This window comes from Chiroxiphia lanceolata, chromosome 4, assembly GCF_009829145.1.
Source record: "Chiroxiphia lanceolata isolate bChiLan1 chromosome 4, bChiLan1.pri, whole genome shotgun sequence".
Classification (NCBI taxonomy): domain Eukaryota; kingdom Metazoa; phylum Chordata; class Aves; order Passeriformes; family Pipridae; genus Chiroxiphia; species Chiroxiphia lanceolata.
In genome coordinates this window covers 37,016,309-37,035,629 of record NC_045640.1, presented here as the reverse complement: position 1 = coordinate 37,035,629, position 19,321 = coordinate 37,016,309, and the positions used below count along the sequence as shown (strand labels likewise).

Sequence of the window (19,321 nt, the reverse complement as noted above, 5' to 3'; positions counted from 1 at the left end):
TGCAGCATACTGTATTTTTTTAATTTTTTAGTATTTGTATCATTGCAAATTATATGCCTACCATAAGGGAATATATCTTGAACTATTAATTTGTTTTCAAGGTATTAAGAAATAACCACTACTGATAAAATAATCATATATGTGAATTCATAAAATCCTATTTTTAGTGGGAAATATATTTCAATTGGTAAAAAGACAACTTCAGTAATACCTTGTGCTAAACTGAACATATGATAACAGACAAACACTGAGAGACATTACAGTTTTCAATTCAGGATATCTCCTTTCTCAAATTGAGTAGGTTTCAGTGTAAGACTCAATTATCAACAGTCTCCTGAAAAGTTAGGATAAATACGTTAGGTCAAAGTCTTAAAAACTGTTTTTTTGTAGTGTTCTAAACAGGAACACAGCTGCACTGCTCATTTTAAGTGCTTAGTCATTCTTCCAAATATTTTTAAGAACAGTTCTGCATTTTCTGGGGACTTTACTACCTTTAAAAACATGGTCATTGGTTATTATTTCAGTTTGGGTTGATAAGACTATATAACAAGCCTTTAATTTTTAGCTGAGATCTATTTGCAATGCTCTTTTATAATCAATAACTTTATATATGGCCTATGGGCAGCATGCAAATGTAACAAAAATACTGGTAATTTTAAATGCTTCAAAATATGAAATACATCTACAGGATGTCCTAAAAACAGCATCTTGCACTGAAGTACGCAAGTGACAAGTATGCAGGTGCAGGATTATGGGATGTATTCACCAAGTAAAAGGGCACTTGTGCAGCCAACAATAAAGCTCATACTATTGATAACTTAAACTATGCAACTTAAATTGTATAAAGCATCATCAACTCTAATAGATATTATCTAATTTACAAGAAAGATTTTGACATCGTTTAGTGACTAAATCCTTAAAAAAGTTTAACATTGGGAGTGTCACCATACAAGAACTGAAATGGCAAAACTATTACATTTCATTTTATTCTGTTACAGAAGATGACAATGCTATTATTTTTTTCTGCAAAAACGTACCATATCCGTTATATAGTTTTAAATGTTGGGGTTTTTCCCTCACTAGAAGCTAAAAATGCTAACTGGTTTATGTTTACTTCTGTAGAAGAAAAATAAAGAGAGAAAATAGTTTCTTCATATTTGAAATGCTGGTGAAAAAAACCTATCCATCTAGGGTACTACCATGAAAAGAATTTCTATTATTATAAAGACTTCTAGACAAAGCATATTAACACCTGTATGCTTGTTCCATCTGCAAAATAAGTAACACTTCTTAAAATTTTGGTCTTGAGTCATTAATAAGATAAAGACAGAAGTCCATGTCTAGTTTAAAGTTTAGTACCAATAAAATCAATGCCTAATTATCACCAAACATACCTCCAGGTTTTCACTAAGTTCAACAGAGACCTCTGGAAAGAGACTTTCTAATCAACTTTTTATAATATTTATAATCCTTTTTGCCTTTCAAACCAATATTGGATCCATTACCCTTATCTATTATAAAATTTCATCTAAAATAATGACAAAAAGCATTCTTACTGAGATGCCTCATGCAAGGAGAGCAATAAACATAACACATAACTATCATTTTCATACTAATATGCTTTATGTACTTATTAATTTCTTTAAAAAATATCCAACTATTTGAAAGCCATCACAGATTTTGTTTTAATGCACAAACTAGGAAATTGGAAAGGAGGAAGGTGGTGGTGTAGATAAAGAGACAGAAAGGACCATGTTTATGAAAAATAGCTTTCCTTTCTGGATACAGTATATATTTGAGAAAAATACATGCTGAGTTCTTTGAGTATGTTTTTAAGTACTGATCTTTAATCAGATGACAAAGCTCATCTACATATGCCAGACTTCTACCTTTCTTGAAACAAGTTGTGCTTTTTGAAGGACAGCACAGCTGTTGAGACCTCTGAAAATCTGGACAGCTAAGAATCTACAGATGCAAAAGCTTTTATTATATTTAATATCTTCTAAGAAAACCAATTCTTAGAAGACATGTATGAATTGAAGGACAGAACAGAGAGTATGAACTTAATTACAACAGTGCACATGAAAAGAGGATCTTGTTTTTCTTGCTCTTATGACATTATGAACTTGCTTTTCTGAAGCTGAAATAAAAACTCACTGTAGGAAGAACTGATAAATCTTAGAAAATAAAATGAGCATGAGTCTTTAAATGGACCAAACTGCAGCTAAAAAAAAAAAAAAGAGGATGTTCTGTTCTTCCTCTGTTCTTACAGTAGATCAGTTTGCCATGCTGCAAGGCATAGCAGACTTCAGACCACTGGAGATGGCAACATAGGACTATTGCTACACTTCCAACCTACCTAGAAGAGGTAGGTCCCTGTCCAGCTGTCCTGTTCAGCTTCAGTAATCAGTGAGAGAAATTTTGGAAAATTTTTGGCTGAAACATATCAATTGTGAGTGGACATGATGGTGAACATGAATTGTCTTAATTTACATTTATCCTTCCATTTCACCTGTGAAAGGTATCAGTTTATAGACGAATATTGCTAACAATAACTCCCATCAACACCTCAGTGGTGCAATGAGAAAAAGGTCTAGTTAAACTACTAAAGGCAGACTAGCTTCCCTGACCTGACTGATCAAGCTTCAGTTTGTTCAACTAAATTCTCTTAATAGTAATGTATTTTACATCCCCCAACAGCTGCTACTATTCATACATAAAGTCAAAAAACTATATATAGCCAACTATTTATATTAGATATTACATTATATATAGTATCACATTTCTAGTTCTGCCTTTCATAAAGTGCTTAAGACAATACATAAACTAGCATTTTGAAAAAGAATGGAAAACACATTTATTTTCATTAATGAAAACGCTGGAAGTGAAATACTGGGGTTGGAATTATTGGTTTCTTCTTCTGACACTTTTGTCTGCATGTGCTATTGGGATACTATATTCTGATGCATACCGGAAAAAGAGATATTTTCCTCTTCTGATAATGAAAATCTATCAAGAAGATATTTCAAAAGAAATAAACTCTTGAAAAGTAGTCTGTTACAGAAAATGTATTTAATACTAATTCAGTTAAAATAATCTCTAGCATTCGAAAATAAGATGCTTTCTATAGAAAATCTATATTCTGCTTTCAGTTGAGATAGCAGCATCTCTAAATTCAATGAAGCTGTTTAAGTGAATAACTCTCAGTATGCACAAGTTGTGTTTGAATCTTCAGTTTAGGTAAAACCTCACTATGTGCAATGCTTTCTGGTTTTGCTAACATCTAATTTATTTTTTGCTTATCTTCCTCATCCAACAGAGTAATAAGCTCAAAATCTGCTGTTGCTATAGGGCATGTTGACAACATGTAACAGCCAAATGTCAATACCTAGAAAGGATATTTCTGTGAAAAATTCAGGATAACATCTATGCATGAGGCTGGTTCTCGACTCTTCTGGCAACTTTGTTGGCTAGGGTTACTATTGCTGGTACCCACATTGCCCAAAAGGGTAACTCTTCTTGGAGATCAAATGGCTTATATTTCTAGCTGATCCCTCATTCAGTAAACATCTGGTTTTACTGCATTCTTAGGGGTCTAAATCTTCTCTTCCTTTTCAACTTCAAATCATAGTAAAAATCCAACTAATTCACACTACAGGCAAAAAGGAAAAGACATTTCCCACAGATATCAACGCCTGAAGATAGACATTCAGGAAAGACTACAAAGAATGAGTTTCAGTTTCCAGAAGAACATGAGATCTGATAATATTAGGGATTAGGGCAGTTTTTCAAAGTGGAGAGCTTTTATTGCCTGCAGTCTTCAGAGAAATGTCAGTAATTATGGTACGTTAAACAGCAAATTAAAGTACCTTAAATGAGTATTGCTTGAGTTAGACAAATACTCAGAAGAAAAAAAAATAGACTCAACTTGCCCATGCTGTCCTGTACCTTTTTGCTACCAACACTGCATTATCAGGAAACCAGGAGAAAGAAAGCAGAACAGAAGCAATATGTGATCACATAACTAAAGAGTATTATATCTAACAAAAAAAAAAAAAGAAACCACACAAAATCACAATGCTCTGTCCTAACTGCTCCACAGAAGCTAAAAATCATAAATATGACTCAGTAACACAGTTAATCTCAGTGTATAACACATACTATCGGAAGATCTGCGTAACCAAAGAACAGGTAAAAATCATAAATAGTGCATTTCTCCTGCCATTCAGCCATCTGACCACAGAAAGTCAGATGAAAGATCTTCCAGTCTTTCTCACTGTTTCTAATATTTCTCTTCAAAGTACTGTGTCCGGCCCTTGCCTCCTTAGGTCTTAATACAATTTGATAATTCTCCACGACAACCTTCCCTCATTTAAGCCTAAATGAAGCTTCCCTTTCAGCCAGCACACAAAACTTGATTTTCCTTCCCTCTTCTTGGGATCCTTAGCATGACTTTTAGCATTCTGGCATCCATACATCTTGTCCCCACTAATTCTGGATCAAGAAGGTTCCCTCGTTCCTTCCCAACAAGATATAGGTGGGTGTATCAATAACAGGCTCTCCCTGTAAGATGGCATTTCGGTGCCTAGATCTGACACTGCATGAGATTTTTGTTCATCTTCAAGTTATCATGCATTTTAGTTATCAAAAAAACCCAAAGAAACCACTTTCCCCCTGGATTTTCATTTTTTACACGTCAGTTTTTTTAAATCCTTGAAGATCAGTGCACATGCTCTGTAACGTAGTTCTCAGGTGAGAAGCACAATAAGAGGATACCAGGCAAAGGTGCCTCTGAATTACTCCACCCAGCCAGACTTGGCCATTGACATTCTGCAACCATCAGTTACTGTGATGCCAAATCCACCAGTTCCCCTTCTTTCCCATCTTGTCATTTCTTCAGACATCCTTGCAAGAGCTTCTAGGTCAGAGCTGTGTGGTCCCATGGACCACCCTGTAGTAGACTCTTATCAGTTCCTACACTGGCAGTGCTCTTCTTTTAACCGTTTATACAGATGGAATGAAGAACAGACACAAGGGTAGGACAAGAGTCTGGTGCACAACCTAGAACTTATTATGACTTCAAAGTTTAAAAAAAAAAAAAAAAAGAAAAAAAAAAAAGAAAAAATCTAACAGAAGACAGGAATCTCTGAGTGTGTGATCAAAAGCACTATTAGAACTCCTGAAATAAAAATCTTCCGTGCATTCCTCCTCAATGGAGGAGGAATCACAGAATAGTGAAAGGACGTTATAGACAGGTTCCAATCACGCTGCCATGGGCAGGGACACTTTCCACTAGACCAGGTTACTAAAAGCCCCAAAAGGTGTGTAGTTTTGATTCACTGCATTGATAGCTTCTTCTTTAGACTAGGACTTTGTGCTATAGTTTCCAGAAAAACTGTTTATTGTTATACAAATTATTTCTTTGCTTCAGTGGCTAAATTAATTTATTCAGCACCATCATCATATGTGCCAATATCCATTGCATCAGCACACTTAAAATTATTATTATGCTCACTGACTTATAAAATATAAATTATCCAAAACTGTTATTTTATTATCAGGATAAGGGAAGGTTATCATTCTAGATACTTTTCAAATATAGATACTTTTTTTTTCCCAAGACTTACATTAAACTACACTATGTTCCGATGGACGTTAGTTTATTTGGGCAAGTTTCCCTTAAATTGATTGAGTTTAAGTTTCCATCTCTTGTGATCTTTGCACTTCTTCAAGTGTCAGTAAGGCCAGCCAAATATAACCAGTGTAACAGAGCACAATGTATCTGGAGAGATTTTTAAGGTAAGGATATAAGACTGATTTCAAAACTACACATCTCTATACTGAAAAGAATGAAAATGAACTATTTGAGAGATGGTACATCATCTTTATTTTACTATCTAACTTTCTTGAAAGACAGTACTTCAAGGCTTATGTGTGATACAACAACAGGTAACTTATCTGATGTAATAAATTTAATACTTATTTAATATGCTTGTTTGATTTTTTTTAATCCTTTTTTTTCCTTCCAGAAATTTCAACAAAAAACGCCATTTGGAACTTACATATCTCCCACTATTAATAGCACCTACTATATAGTTTCAATAATCAGTCTTACACAGAAAAATGCATGGGAAAAGGTATAAATAGTAACGCTCAAAACAACTGAAAAGTCTTGTTACATACGCATATCCAAATTTTGAAAAGGAACACCATGTGGATCTCAAACACGGTCAACAATTTCAAGGTGTTAACTTGTTTCCTGTGAGAAAAGCTCCACTAAATCTAATTTCGAACTGCTTGGATAGATGTTTTCCTTTGAGGGATTATTACTGTAATCATGAAACAAGAAGATTTAGGACCTTTACAACAAATGATCTGAAAGAAGTCAAAAAACTGTCCACCCTGCCAGCCAAGACGGAGAATGGAGTGAGATGGCTCTTTGACATCTGCTCCCTGCTTCCCTTCAACCTATAAACACATGGCTATAGGTGGGGCATAAAAAAAGTGCAGCTCAGGGACAGGTTGTTGCTGCACCAGGTAGTTTCAATTTTTGAATTATTCTTGTCATGGAAACAGAGAACAGCTACTTGACGGATAACAAATTAGAGAAAAAAACCAATACAACTACACCACAAACCAAAAGAAAAACATTCCCCATAAACCTTTACTAGACAAGCCACCACTTACAAACTGGAGTTTTGCAGTGTTCAGATAGAGAATGTCTACTGGATTTTATGAATTAGCCTAGGAGGTCCTCAAAAGTTTTTGTAGACCTTATACTATATCTTAATTAAGAAATTGTCTCATATCTCAATCATGGTTGTATAAACATCCCTTAGCAACTAGAGAAACAGTTTTTGTGGGAAAAAAGATGGTATTAAAAGCAAAGCAGAATACTTTTCTATTTTTTTCTCAATAAAATTAAGTAGCTAGAAAGGAGGAACACAGTCTGAACTAAACTATCGACCTCTCTCTGGACCACCAGAGTGTTCCACAAGGCAATCTGGGAACATCTGACCTGGTCCATCCTCCTAGCAATCAATGATTTGCCCCCTATAAAAATAATTTCTATGCTTAGTTCTTTTATTTTTAATTAATTTTGATGAAAGCTGATATCAGCTTTCTTTATACTTTAATGTCTGGAACTAATGCTAGAGCTTGCCCTCACAGTAAGACCTCCAGCTGAAAAATTAATTTCCCATTAAGCACTTTTTCTGCAGGGTGAACATTATGAAGTTATCTTATGAAGTTTATGCACCAAAAATAAAGCTAAAAAATGGTGAATTATGAAAAAAAGATTCCTGGTTATTAATCATTTGTTCCCATTTCATTCAGGAAATAATAGAGAAACAGTAGTGAAAATAGACATAAAGGGTACCTGAATTCCACAGAAGGTCTTGAATCCAATAGCTTTTTCTTCCTAATTCTCATCTAATATAGGGTAAGCTGTGGTCACATAATTTTAAAACTATTTGAGATGGTGACAGATGAAAAGATATAGCTATAGGTCTCTTCCTTTATTAAGGGTTTTTCTAAACTGCATTCTGTCAAGGACAAGACAAAACTGGAAAGCAGAAGCAAGATAGAAACTCAGAGATTAAATCATCTGTTTTTTCAGGATAGGTAAGAAAATAAAACAACGTTATTTCCTCTTTCTTCTTTGTGATAAAACCTTTAAGATTTTCCTTTTCAGAGTCTCTCAAATCTTTAACTAGAACTACATCATACCATTACCAATAACATCAAGAACTTTAAAAGGAAATTCACTACTAAACATTTTCTACTCGATAGAAACCTACTTTATTCAATAGACACGAACAGAAAGATGAAGAGAAAGATATTATTTACCCCAAACTGACATGGTGCTCAAAGACTAGGAAATCTGTGTTACACGGAACAACTCTCTCTGTGACTAGATCATCCTTTGCTTCAGTAAGCTAAACTTCATCAATACATGTAAAAAAAAAAAGATCATATTTCTTGGGTTTTAACATGAGAATTATATTTGTGTCTTAAAGTAACTTAGGAATTAATTGCATCTTAAAGTAACTTAAACAAATTAAGACAACAGTTTCTCCTATTAATGGGAAAAACAATAGGGCTTGAGAAAAGTCAGTATTGTAGTTTTCCTTCTCTAAGCTATTTGAGTTACGTTATTCCTGTGCTACCACTAGCTTAAATTTGGGATTGAAAATTCATGGTAAAATATACCATTTCAGACAAACAGATTGATGAGAAATGAAGGCAGAAAATGCATTTAAAAAAATGAGTAGTTTTTTCTGTTTTCTTTATGTCCCTTTTTCCTAATTCCCTCTCAAGAAGCCTCAGAGCACTAAAAAGTTTCATGACAAAGGAGTGACATTTCCAAGGGCTACGATATTATTGCTGGCTATGCAATTCTGGATCTTCATTATAAATATGTACTGCATCTTCAGCCAGATGAATCTAGTTGAAAGAGGAAGCAAGATTTACACTAAAAAGTGAAAAACCCACAAACAACAAACCCCCTACCAAATACCGTAACAACAGCAAAATACTCTAGCAAACTAAGTGTGATTATTTTTACACGTTTTTTGAGGAAAATGTTGTTGTAAGATAACTGTGATAATTCCTATAGCTACTGAAAATAATGTAATATATGCTTCTCCTTTAAAGGCAGCTCACAAGCTCAGTGTATGATCTCTACACCTGATCACTAGCCCTGAACTGGAAGAATAAAACCCACACATACACCTGGAGGAAGATGCATTACAACAAAACAAATAGGTACCTCATGCTAATATCTCTTAATACAGTAAAACTCAGTTCCTAATAGGCTTTATTTGTAACGTATCCTGTCTGCACATGTCCTACAACAGTCCACACTAATAAAATTATAGGCTAGTTTTCCATAGAGTGCTTGCCTCATACAGGTAAGTGGTAGATGCAAAAACAAGAAAGGGACAGAATTAAGTTTCATGGGTAATCTCAAAACTGAGAACTGGACATCACAATTTATTTTTTCCTTAAAAAAAAATAATAATATATTTTGGGGAAAAGAGCATTAAACACTTTTTCCAGGCAGTAGTCTTCAGCTGTTTTTCCTGTTTAGTCTGGAAAATACATACGAAAAACAGCTGAAGACAGCTGATACATTTTCTTTTGTCATAGTAGCAATAAGAAGGTTTAAAATAAGCATGATCATATATGGATTTGCAAGGAGCACTGGGACTGTAATAAAAGAGTGAGAACTTACTGTCTTGCTGATGTAATTTGTGCTGATGTTCATACACTGGAGTCCTTCACTATTGCAGCAACCTCCACATCTGTAGATGGATACACATGGGGGTTTAAAGAAGGTGTTTGTAGTTGCTCCAAACTCTTTTCCCACATCCACACACACTTCACGTGGCATGCACTGAGTTTTTCTCCATTCAGTATCAATACCTGCCAAGTTATAGGGAATGTCATGTGTTATAAAGTAACTGTTTAAAAACAATACTCTCCTGAAGTAAATTAGGATTCTTTTTAAACTTTGGAACCATAATATCCATTGCTAGTCACACCCCATAGTCAGTGAAATACACATCTCTCTGTGTAAACTTCTACCTGATTTTTCTTCTTCATAGGAACATGACATATTGACATGTAGCAGAAGAAAAGTCACAGCAGAGCTAAGAGGGACCCTAACAGGGAGACCTTAAAACACAGAATCATAGAATGGCTTTTGTTGGAAAACACCTTTAAAGGTCACCTAGTAAAGCCCCCTTGTAATGAGCAGGAACATCTTCAACCAGATCAGGTTGCTCGGAGCCCTGTTCAAACTTGAATGACCTTGAATGTTTCCAGGGATAGAGCATCTACCACCTCTCCAGACAACCTGTTCCAATGTTTCACTACCCTCATTGTAAAAAAAAGTCTTCCTTGTATCTAGTCTGAATCTGCTTTCTTTTAGTTTAAAATTATTACCATTGCTCTATCACAAGAGGCCCTGCTACAAGACATCTCTCCCCATCTTTCTCACAGACCCCCTTTAGGTACTGGAAGGCTGCTATAAGGCTGCTTCTCTCAGCCTATCACCACAGGAGAGCTGCTCCAGCCCTCCGAGCATCTTCACAGCCCTCCTCTGGACCTACTACAACAGGTCCACGTCCTTCTTATGTTGGAGGCCCCCAGGCTGGACACAGTACTCCAGATGGGGTCTCACCAGAACAGAGCAGAGGGACAGAATCACCTCCCTCGACCTGTTGGCCAGCAGCTCAAGCTGTACCTGTCCTTTCTCGTTTGCCTGGGGTAAGTCTTATCTTGGGTAAAGTCTAAAGAAGTATTGCACATCTCTTCAAATTAAAGAGTCCCACACAGTATTTCACTTAAATACACTACAATAGAAATGTTAAGTTTTACATACTTAATGTGAAATTAATTTAAATACATGTTTAGTTTGTTAATTACAAGGGTAATATTTAAAGCAAAAGGTTATTATTTAGCAATTATATACAACATGTGATTTAATCTGAAGCATGATACTTGTGCCCAGATTATCCACACAAATTTAGGCAAAGATATTACATCATGTTATACAGACTTTTACCAAATACAATCTTATACTGAACAGTCCTGAGACTTGCAGCTGTGCAGGACCTTTTATTCTCTTTTGGCACTAGATTGGTAGGCTGTTCACCAGAAATGGAAAATTTGCCTGATGTGTACTTTAAAGTCTCCATTAAGATATATGATATCCAATATCATGTAAAAAAATACACCTTCTGCTATAAGTCCTACATTTCTCTGCCTACAAGCACTTGTTTAAACTGTTAAGCCAATATATTTTTATCCAAGCAATCTGAAACACTAAAGGATATTGACATATTGGGTTGAAAGCCCTTTTTTTTCTCATTTTAGCATAACATCATGACAGCTGCCCTCTTGTAACAGGGAAAAGTTACAAGTGGATTACTTGGCATCCTAAAGCCATAATGCATAAGAGAAGAAAGCATTACTAAGCCATGATGTAATTGCAAAAAATGTGCAGAAACAGTTCAATGACTTCAACTATTAGCATCCCCTTTGCTTTCTGCAAAATTTTTACAGCCTCCACAAAGTAGGATTTCTTATACCTGAAGGTACTTTATCTACTGAGCTGAGAAAGCAACTTTCTCACAATGGATGTACCTAAAATATGTCTACAGAGCGATTTGTTTCATTATGGAATGTGGACTATTAAAGAATTTATATTATAGACAACACATCAAATCAGGCTGCTGAGGTTGGTTTACTGACAATGGTTAGCTTTTAAAACGTTTTTGACACAACTGAAAAGCCTTTAGAATTTAATTTATTGTGTGTTGGAACATGGTTTGTGTCCTGTACTTACTTTTCAGGATCTCTGCATTATAGTGTGCTGCGGCAAATTTCAGGGAATCATCTGATCTTGTGTCAAAGCTGGAGTGTTCCCTGTTGTGTTGCCAACCTCCTTTCCTCAACTGACATTTGAACATTTTCCAGTATTCTGGGTAAAGTACTGTCATGAGTTCATCCACACTGGACACAGACCGCAACTGCTCTTCCAGGTCTTTGCTTGCATGAGCCTGTCAAAGTAACATGCAAGATAATTACTTTCTCTATTACACAGGGTTTGCTGGAAACTAGCCTGAAAAGCAATTCATACATTGTAAAATAAAGTTATGGTCAAAGGGGTCCTCATTATAGAAACTGCTTCTGTTAGTCAATGCCAATAGTATGATATTGACAAATACTGAAATGTTTCACTTCTGCCACTAATTCTTTATCGCACTCGTAGTTGAAAACATCTTATGAGAAAGGAGCTACAGAATTAAGCCCACACAAATACAGTTTGTAGATTAAAAAAATAAAAATGCATTTTATCCTGGAAAGATAAGTTTTCATAAGAAAACTTTGAATGCTTAAACCCCAAAATATTTAAATTGTGTTAACGCTATTTAATATTACATACTCTTACAGTAACATCAAATTTTTGCCCATTTTCCCTTAGTCCAGGAAAATCAAACCACGCAGAAATGCAAAACCAGTTATTAGGAAAAAAGAAGAAAATAATTCATGTAATTTTGTACCTTTTTAGGGAAAATCTGAGTAAGAAAATTGTATTACAAAGCACTAATCCTTAAATCAGTAGGAGTTAAAGACTTTGGTACCTTTAAGAATCTAAACTACACACTCTCTCAATGCTGAGTTTCAACTGAAACTCATCAGGCCTCTAAGCACTACATTCCTCAACTTGCTGTTTCAGGGCTAGCCTCAAATCCTGTAATCTTACTTTCTTATTCATGGGCCTTTATATAAGCTCATTGCAACTGTAGTTTTCTAGATGACTGAGATTTACATTCCAATTTATCACTTATCTGGGAGATTCCTCTGTCCTTTTAGATGAAACAATATATTGCATCAAAGGACTGCTGTTATTCCCTGCCCACCTTTCTCATCCATGAATTTCTGACTTCCCAAACAGAAGGGCAGTAAGGAGAAAGTATCGAAGAACGTTTAGCCACCTTCTCAGTCTACGTGGCCCTTAGATGGCAGTATGAGACACAAAATATAGAGGTACACTTTGTACAAAGTGTATCAACTGGCTGCAGACTCTGTACAGTTTACTACAAAACTGTTCTAATCAAAGAAACACCTGGTTGTAACAGTGTAAGACATGCCTAAGTGCAGAAACATAAAACTGTAGAAACTGAAATTTAAGATTTCTTATCCAACTTCACTATTAACAAAAAAGAAATTCTTTCCATTCAATGATTTTGAACATTATGTGAGTAAAATCGCTAGTTCTGAACTAGTTCACCTGAATCGAAACTGCTCCTTGTCTCACAAATAACGACAAGTGTACAAAACGGCACGTGTGGTTGCATCCACTCCCTTTTCTGGTGTCAAATACAGTAGAAACATCTCAGGTAAGGCAAATTTACAGAACTCATTTCTGTACAGTTATACACAGAACTGCAAAGGTTGTGAGGCAGCAGAACATGTGGGCCAGAGAAGTTGTGGATGCCCCACCCCTGTGTGTTCAAGGCCAGGCTGGATGGAGCTCTGAGCAATCTGGTCTAGTGCAAAGATGTACCTGCCCACGGCAGGGGGGCTGGAACCAGATGATCTTTAAGGTCCCTTCCAACCCAGGCCATTCTATGATTCTAATTCCTATTTCAAAGTAATTTTATATGACCAAGTGTTACGAAGTTAGAAAAAATGTTTTCACTAAAGCCTCACTAACCACAGTGTCATTGCAGACTATTTCCTGGGAGGTTTCAACAACCAATTTGTCATCTCAGGAAAGTGACCATGCAGGTCTTGCCTCCATTGGGTCATCCCTGACCCAAGCCATGCATCGAGCAGTATCTGGGGTCTTTGTCTTCAAATTTGATGGTAATATAGAGCATCTCACTCCCCAACACCCCTTCACTCCTTGCAGGATGTCATGCAGGGTCTCAATTAGTGGGTCACAGACAAAAATCTAAGCTTAACAAATAACTAAGTTGGCTACTGTCTGCTTGTTCTGAGAGGTGAAAATTGCAGGGCTTGAGTAGCCTCACTCCTGCCTGAGGGTGCTGCAGCACATGTCCCTTGATGGAAGCAGGTACCTGCACCAGCACAGTAAATGCCACATGTCTGCCATGTGATGGGAATATGCATGGCACAGGAGGTTACAGCATGTATATCCTGTCACAAGGATGGATGCCAGTCTATTATGTAAAAGGCACAGGAATAAAACCTGTGTTTAGACATCTAGTAGGCGATCCTAGGAAGCCCCAGCAGATCATGGGGGTAACATGGAAGGAGAATCCAAACGAAGGTTCACCACCACTGATGAATCCTTTAAAAGCCTGTGTAGCCCACTGTAGACAAAATGTTGGCTATTGCTGTTTCAGATATTCAAGGTACAGGCCTAGAACATCAGGAAAATAAGTACTGAAACTCAATATTACTTAGCTGATAAGAAGCCAGGGCATAGAGCAGGAAAGACAGAGTATTTGTTGGAAATAATGCGTGCTGATGAATTTCTCTTGGGTCAGGAAATCAAGGCATGTCTTTTCAGCTGGACACAAAATTTGTTATACTTGTATAAAATATGTATAAATAAAAGTCAAAACATGAAGAAACTAGTTGCTTTAACTAAATATTATACTGAATTTAATAAAGTATTGTTTTATTCTGGATATTCCACAGGTTATAGTGCCATGTGCCTACAACCTGAGATGGGGCAACCCTGGTTGTGTATATAGACTGGAGAACAAGAGGCTGGAAAGCAGTGCTACAGGAAGGGACCTGGGGGTCCTGGTCCATGGCAAGTTGAATATGACTCAGCAGTGCCCTGGCAGCCAGGAGGGTCAACTGTGTCCTGGGGGGCATCAGGCAAAGTATCACCAGCCAGTCGAAGGAGGGGATTGTCCTGCTCTGCTCTTCACTGGTGTGGCCTCACCTTGAATATTGTGTGCAGTTTTGGGCACTGTAAAATATTGCAAGATATTAAGCCATTAGAGAGTGTCCAAAGGAGGGCAATGAAGATGGTGAAGGGCCTTGAGGGAAAGCCATATGAGGAGTGGCTTGGTCACTTGGTGTGTTCGGCCTGGAGAAGAGGAGACTGAGGGGAGATCTCATTACGGTCTTCAACATCCTCATGATGGGAAGCAGAGGGGCAAGCACTGATCTATTCATTCTTGTGACCAGTGACAGGACTCGAGGCAATGGCCTGAAGCTGAGTCAGGGAAAGTTTAGGATAGATATCAGGAAAAGGTTCTTCACCCAGAGGGTGGTTGGGCACTGGAACCAGTTCCCCAGGGAAGTAGTCACAGCACCAAGCCTAACACAGTTCAAGAAGCATTTGGACAATGGTGTGACTCTTCAGGCTGTCAGGAGTTGGACTCGATGATCCTGACGGCTCCCTTCCAACTCAGTGTATTCTATGATTCTATGAAGTACTCACTTAATATGAAGGAAAACAATTTGTGAAGCAGATATAAAATTAATTTAAAAAAATCATCACTATTGCATCTGAATTATTTTGTTCTTAGTTTAATAAAGCTATTTGCTTTTAAAGATGGCTTCAATTCAAATTTACACTGTGGAAAACCAACTTAATCACTAGCGGACTTTTGTTATGTCCCCCCTTCCAATTCAGAAAGAAAGGGAGAAGCAAATCCATGTATCTACTTAATACAATACAGCCGGTGCTCAGAATTAGGGAAAGAAAAAAATAGAAAAAATATGTTGATTTTTCAGTATGCTTACAGTGTTACCTTGACACACAAATCACAGATCTCTTCCTATATGTATGTATTTTTTAATTCCAGTAAATTACTCTCATCTGTGACAAACTGTTTAAAGAAACAGTTTTTTAAGAAGCTTGTGGACTGATTTAATTTTAGAACAGCCAAACTTTTGTGTTGACATAAACATCAAATGAAATCTTAAGTTCTGGATGATTAGAAGAGTGTGTCCTGCATATAGTATAAGCATCAGATCATTAAGGATTGTTAGAAAGAGTTTCTAAATTTCTAAGAGAGGAATGAATCTGCTTCTGTAAATGTAGTAGTTGTTTGACAACATTTTTGATTTTGTGCAAATTTTGGTTAATTTTACAAAGACATACTGTCTTGGTCCCTATCTTTTATTCTTTGCTCTTTCTTAATTATGCATTGGTATGTAGTGTAGGACACTGGATTTCCATTGCAAAACCATTTTGAGACTTCAACACCTCTTTGGAATATATGACAAGACACAAAGAAAGTAACATCCACAAAAATGTACTACAGATCAGAGGAGCTCCAATTTTTCATTCATTTTATGCAAGCCCAGATTAGTTAAGTTTAGAAAGAAATATGGTTTGTAACTGCAATTACTGTCACCAAGGTACTTATTCCCAAATGTTAAGTTCAAAGGGAAAAATAAAAGGTAATATAAAATTAATGAAAGTTGTGATAAGAGAAATTATACAACTTCTAGGACCAAAGAAAACTTTTTGATAAATGTAAGCAGTCTGTTGATTTTTATATAATCAGTTACAGTGCACTCCTGATGAAATCCTGGACCAACTGCTTAACGTTTTACTGGTATCTATGTTTGACATCGAGCAGGAAACAGTACCAACAGTGACTGCACAAGAAGTTTTCTCTACCCTATGTTTTCTATTTTCTTTGCTCTTTCAAGTCAGTTAAGGGACTGGGCTTTGGGACCTTTTATTCTTTTTCTCTTTTAACCACTAACCTTCCCTTCATAAGTGTTTATCTCAGCCCTTTGGTTGGCCATTTTACTGTTTTTGTCACTTTTAGCTGTTATCAACATTGTCCTATATGATCACCTAAAAATGTTACAAGGTAAATTCTAAAGAAAGACACTGACTAAACCTTTAACTAGCCAAACTCTACAAGATGATAGATGATAATAATAGCTTAAAGAATAAATGGAAAATACAATAAAGACATGTTTATTTCATTTCACTTATTTCACATTATTTCTCAAGGAACAGCAGAAATTACAAATACATCTATAAATAAAGCAGTAAAGCTTGATGAAAAGCACTCTCTTGCTATTATTTATTTAATTTCAGAGCATTCTGTTCTATCAAAGTATGTTTTTCACAGTGTGGCTTTCCATTACATGGTATGTCCAGTTTTTCACAAAATTATAGCTTGTGAGGGAAGGGGCAGGACACCAAACAGGCTCTATATCCATTAACAAAGTCAAAACTATAATAGATTTTCCATGCATTACATTATTTATGTTACACATGTCCCCAGTGTCTGCCTCTATTATTAATAACAAAGGTCAGAACACTTAATATTTGGCAGCATGCTTGACAAGTAATTGATGGTGCAATGTGCTATAGCACTACTTTATGTATCTGCTCCGACTACAGTTGTCAGCTCATTTCATTTTCAAGGATTTTGTTGACAATTCTTAATAGGAAAATGCTGTCTATAAACCCCTCCGCTTCAATATGCTTATATTCTGTATTTATTGACTGACTAAAATGCATTACAATCAAGTAGTTAAATCTGAATGTTGAAATGGTGTTTAACCAAATTGAAATATTGCAAGAGAAAAGTATGGATAAACATTTCACTTGCATAATAATTTATTGCAATTTTCATGTATTTCAGTGCTATTTTTTTTGAAGTTGATACCAGTAAAAAACAAACAAAAACCCAAAAAAACCCTAATTAAATATCATAGCCATAGTTAAGAATTATGTTCCACTTTTATGTCCATTTCTCTAATCACACTAGAAAAGCCCTGATTTTGATCTCATGCACCCATTTGTCACCCGTAAAATTGGATGACTGTCTGTAGTTGCAACATTCAAGTTACCATTCATTACAGTAACAAAACAGTGCCTTACAGAAGTGAAACAGTAACAGTGAGTATAATTTTTTTTCACATCACTTCAAGTAAGAAGACCACTGCAGTTAATATGAACCAAATCAAAATATCATAAGAACACCAGAGAGATTAGAATCAGTCTCTGCTTCAAAGAGCTTACTTTGTAAGGTTTTGCCTATCAGAAAAACATAAAAAGTAAAAATGAAAGCATAAAATAAATAAACCAGTCTGACCTATATTATGCTTTAAGTGACTTCTATTCACTCTGGCATTTTAAATACTAAGAATAACATCAGTCAAAGAAAACAAATAAATGTGGGGGTGAGAGAGAGAATGTACAAAGTAGACAGGCAAGGAAAAATAAATGAGTTTGAGGAGAAATTTGAAAGAGAATTTGTTAAAAAGGAAGAAAAACACACTGGCTATAAGGATAAGCTTAATACTACAGAAGTTTCACTTCTTGATTATATATCACACTTTTTTCCTCTTGTCTGGACTATTTTTTGAGAGAAAGATGTACAAACTGCTACAAAATCATCCTAAGCTTATACTGTTTAATATTGCTCCTGCTGTTTATAAGTACAAGTATTTAAGCTAAGGTAGGCAGTGTAAAATTTCCATGTTAAGGAAAATCCAAATTTATGCAAGTCAGCATTTACCGGAAAATATTTTATTTAGATATGCTTAGAAAATGCTGGAAAACATATCTAAGTTTATAGATTTGCACAAAGGTACTTACGTTAAGTCCTTTAGTCAAACATTTAGCTGCTGCTGAGGTTCCGAAACATGCTGATACTTATTCCTCAAGTACCTGCATTCCTCAATGGTTCTCAACCTTCACTAAAAAAATGCCAGTACTTTCATACATTCAGTGGTAGTTGCTTATGAAAATACCCTTTTCTATTTGAATTTGAATTCCCTGGGAAGCAGACAGAGATTAAAAAAAAAAACACAACAAATTAATTCTAGCTCCTTTCTAGAGCAACTCTCTGCTCTGCTGCCTAATTTCCTTAGAAACTCATTTTAGTCAGTCAGTTCTCATAGGTTTTTACAAACTTGGCCAATTAATACCATTCTTGACTATGACTGAAGGCAGTTTTGAGAAAGTAGGTTCATGGTGCCTTAGCTAGATCCTTTTTTGAAGCAATTTCACAACTAGACTATAGTAACAGGAAAGATTCTGTTCTCATGCACTTCAACCTGGTCTTTGAAATGTACTTTGTTCCAGAGCAGTAGTCTTCAGCTTGTGTTCCTAAATCCCTATAGACTATTTCTAAGAGCATAGCAAGTTGTAAATGCAAAATAAAATACAGACCATCAAACCCATTATCAGTAGACTTATTTCACTATCCAGGAGCTTTCACTACATAAGTCCACAAATTAAAGGTCAAAGGCTGCACAGCAGTCATGGAAATTTGTGGGATAACCATTTGTTGTCTAAGTGCAGCTGCATCTAGATTGTTCAATTGATTCAAGGGCTCATACTGAAGCTTCCAGTTAGCATTACAGATAGATTTGGAATCAATAAGGATTTGGATTATTGCTGCTGAAAGGCTTACATCTGATTAAATCTTGGAGACATTAGGCAGTGCAATCTGTACCAGATGAGATTTGTGTATTATTTTCTCAGTCACCAGCAACTCCAGCAATCACTGTTGACAAATATGTGGATCACCATGCATGACCAGAAAAAAGGGGAAACCATTTGTAAGTAAAAACCATTTGTAAACTGAAAATAAAGAACAACACTGTGATGATTTCTGGGTTATCAAGGTGACTAACAGACACAGCACTCTGCCAGAAAGAGAACAGCATGAAAATGTCAGTGCCCTCTACAATGCAACCACTGCAACCAGCAAGGTTCTGGTGCTGATTGCGTGCACTCTGATTATGAGACAACTGGGTTTATGCCACATGGCAGTTCTGTAGAATCTGACACTTTATAAGAACAATATGTTCATTTTGAATACTTTTGAGCAGCTTTTAA

General features: G+C 35.9%; 1 protein-coding gene across 3 annotated transcripts in view; it reads right to left on the bottom strand.

The window, feature by feature from the left end:
* The window catches only part of VEGFC (vascular endothelial growth factor C), a 77,523-nt gene that overhangs the window by 10,180 nt on the left and 48,022 nt on the right, over nucleotides 1-19,321 (bottom strand). For all 3 annotated transcript variants that reach the window (XM_032686886.1, XM_032686889.1, XM_032686887.1), the window contains exons 2-3: nucleotides 11,354-11,567; nucleotides 9,236-9,426 (exon numbers count right to left, since the gene is read on the bottom strand). In XM_032686886.1, coding sequence (XP_032542777.1) covers nucleotides 9,236-9,426; nucleotides 11,354-11,567 — 405 coding nt within the window. The remainder of the gene's footprint in view (nucleotides 1-9,235; nucleotides 9,427-11,353; nucleotides 11,568-19,321) is intronic.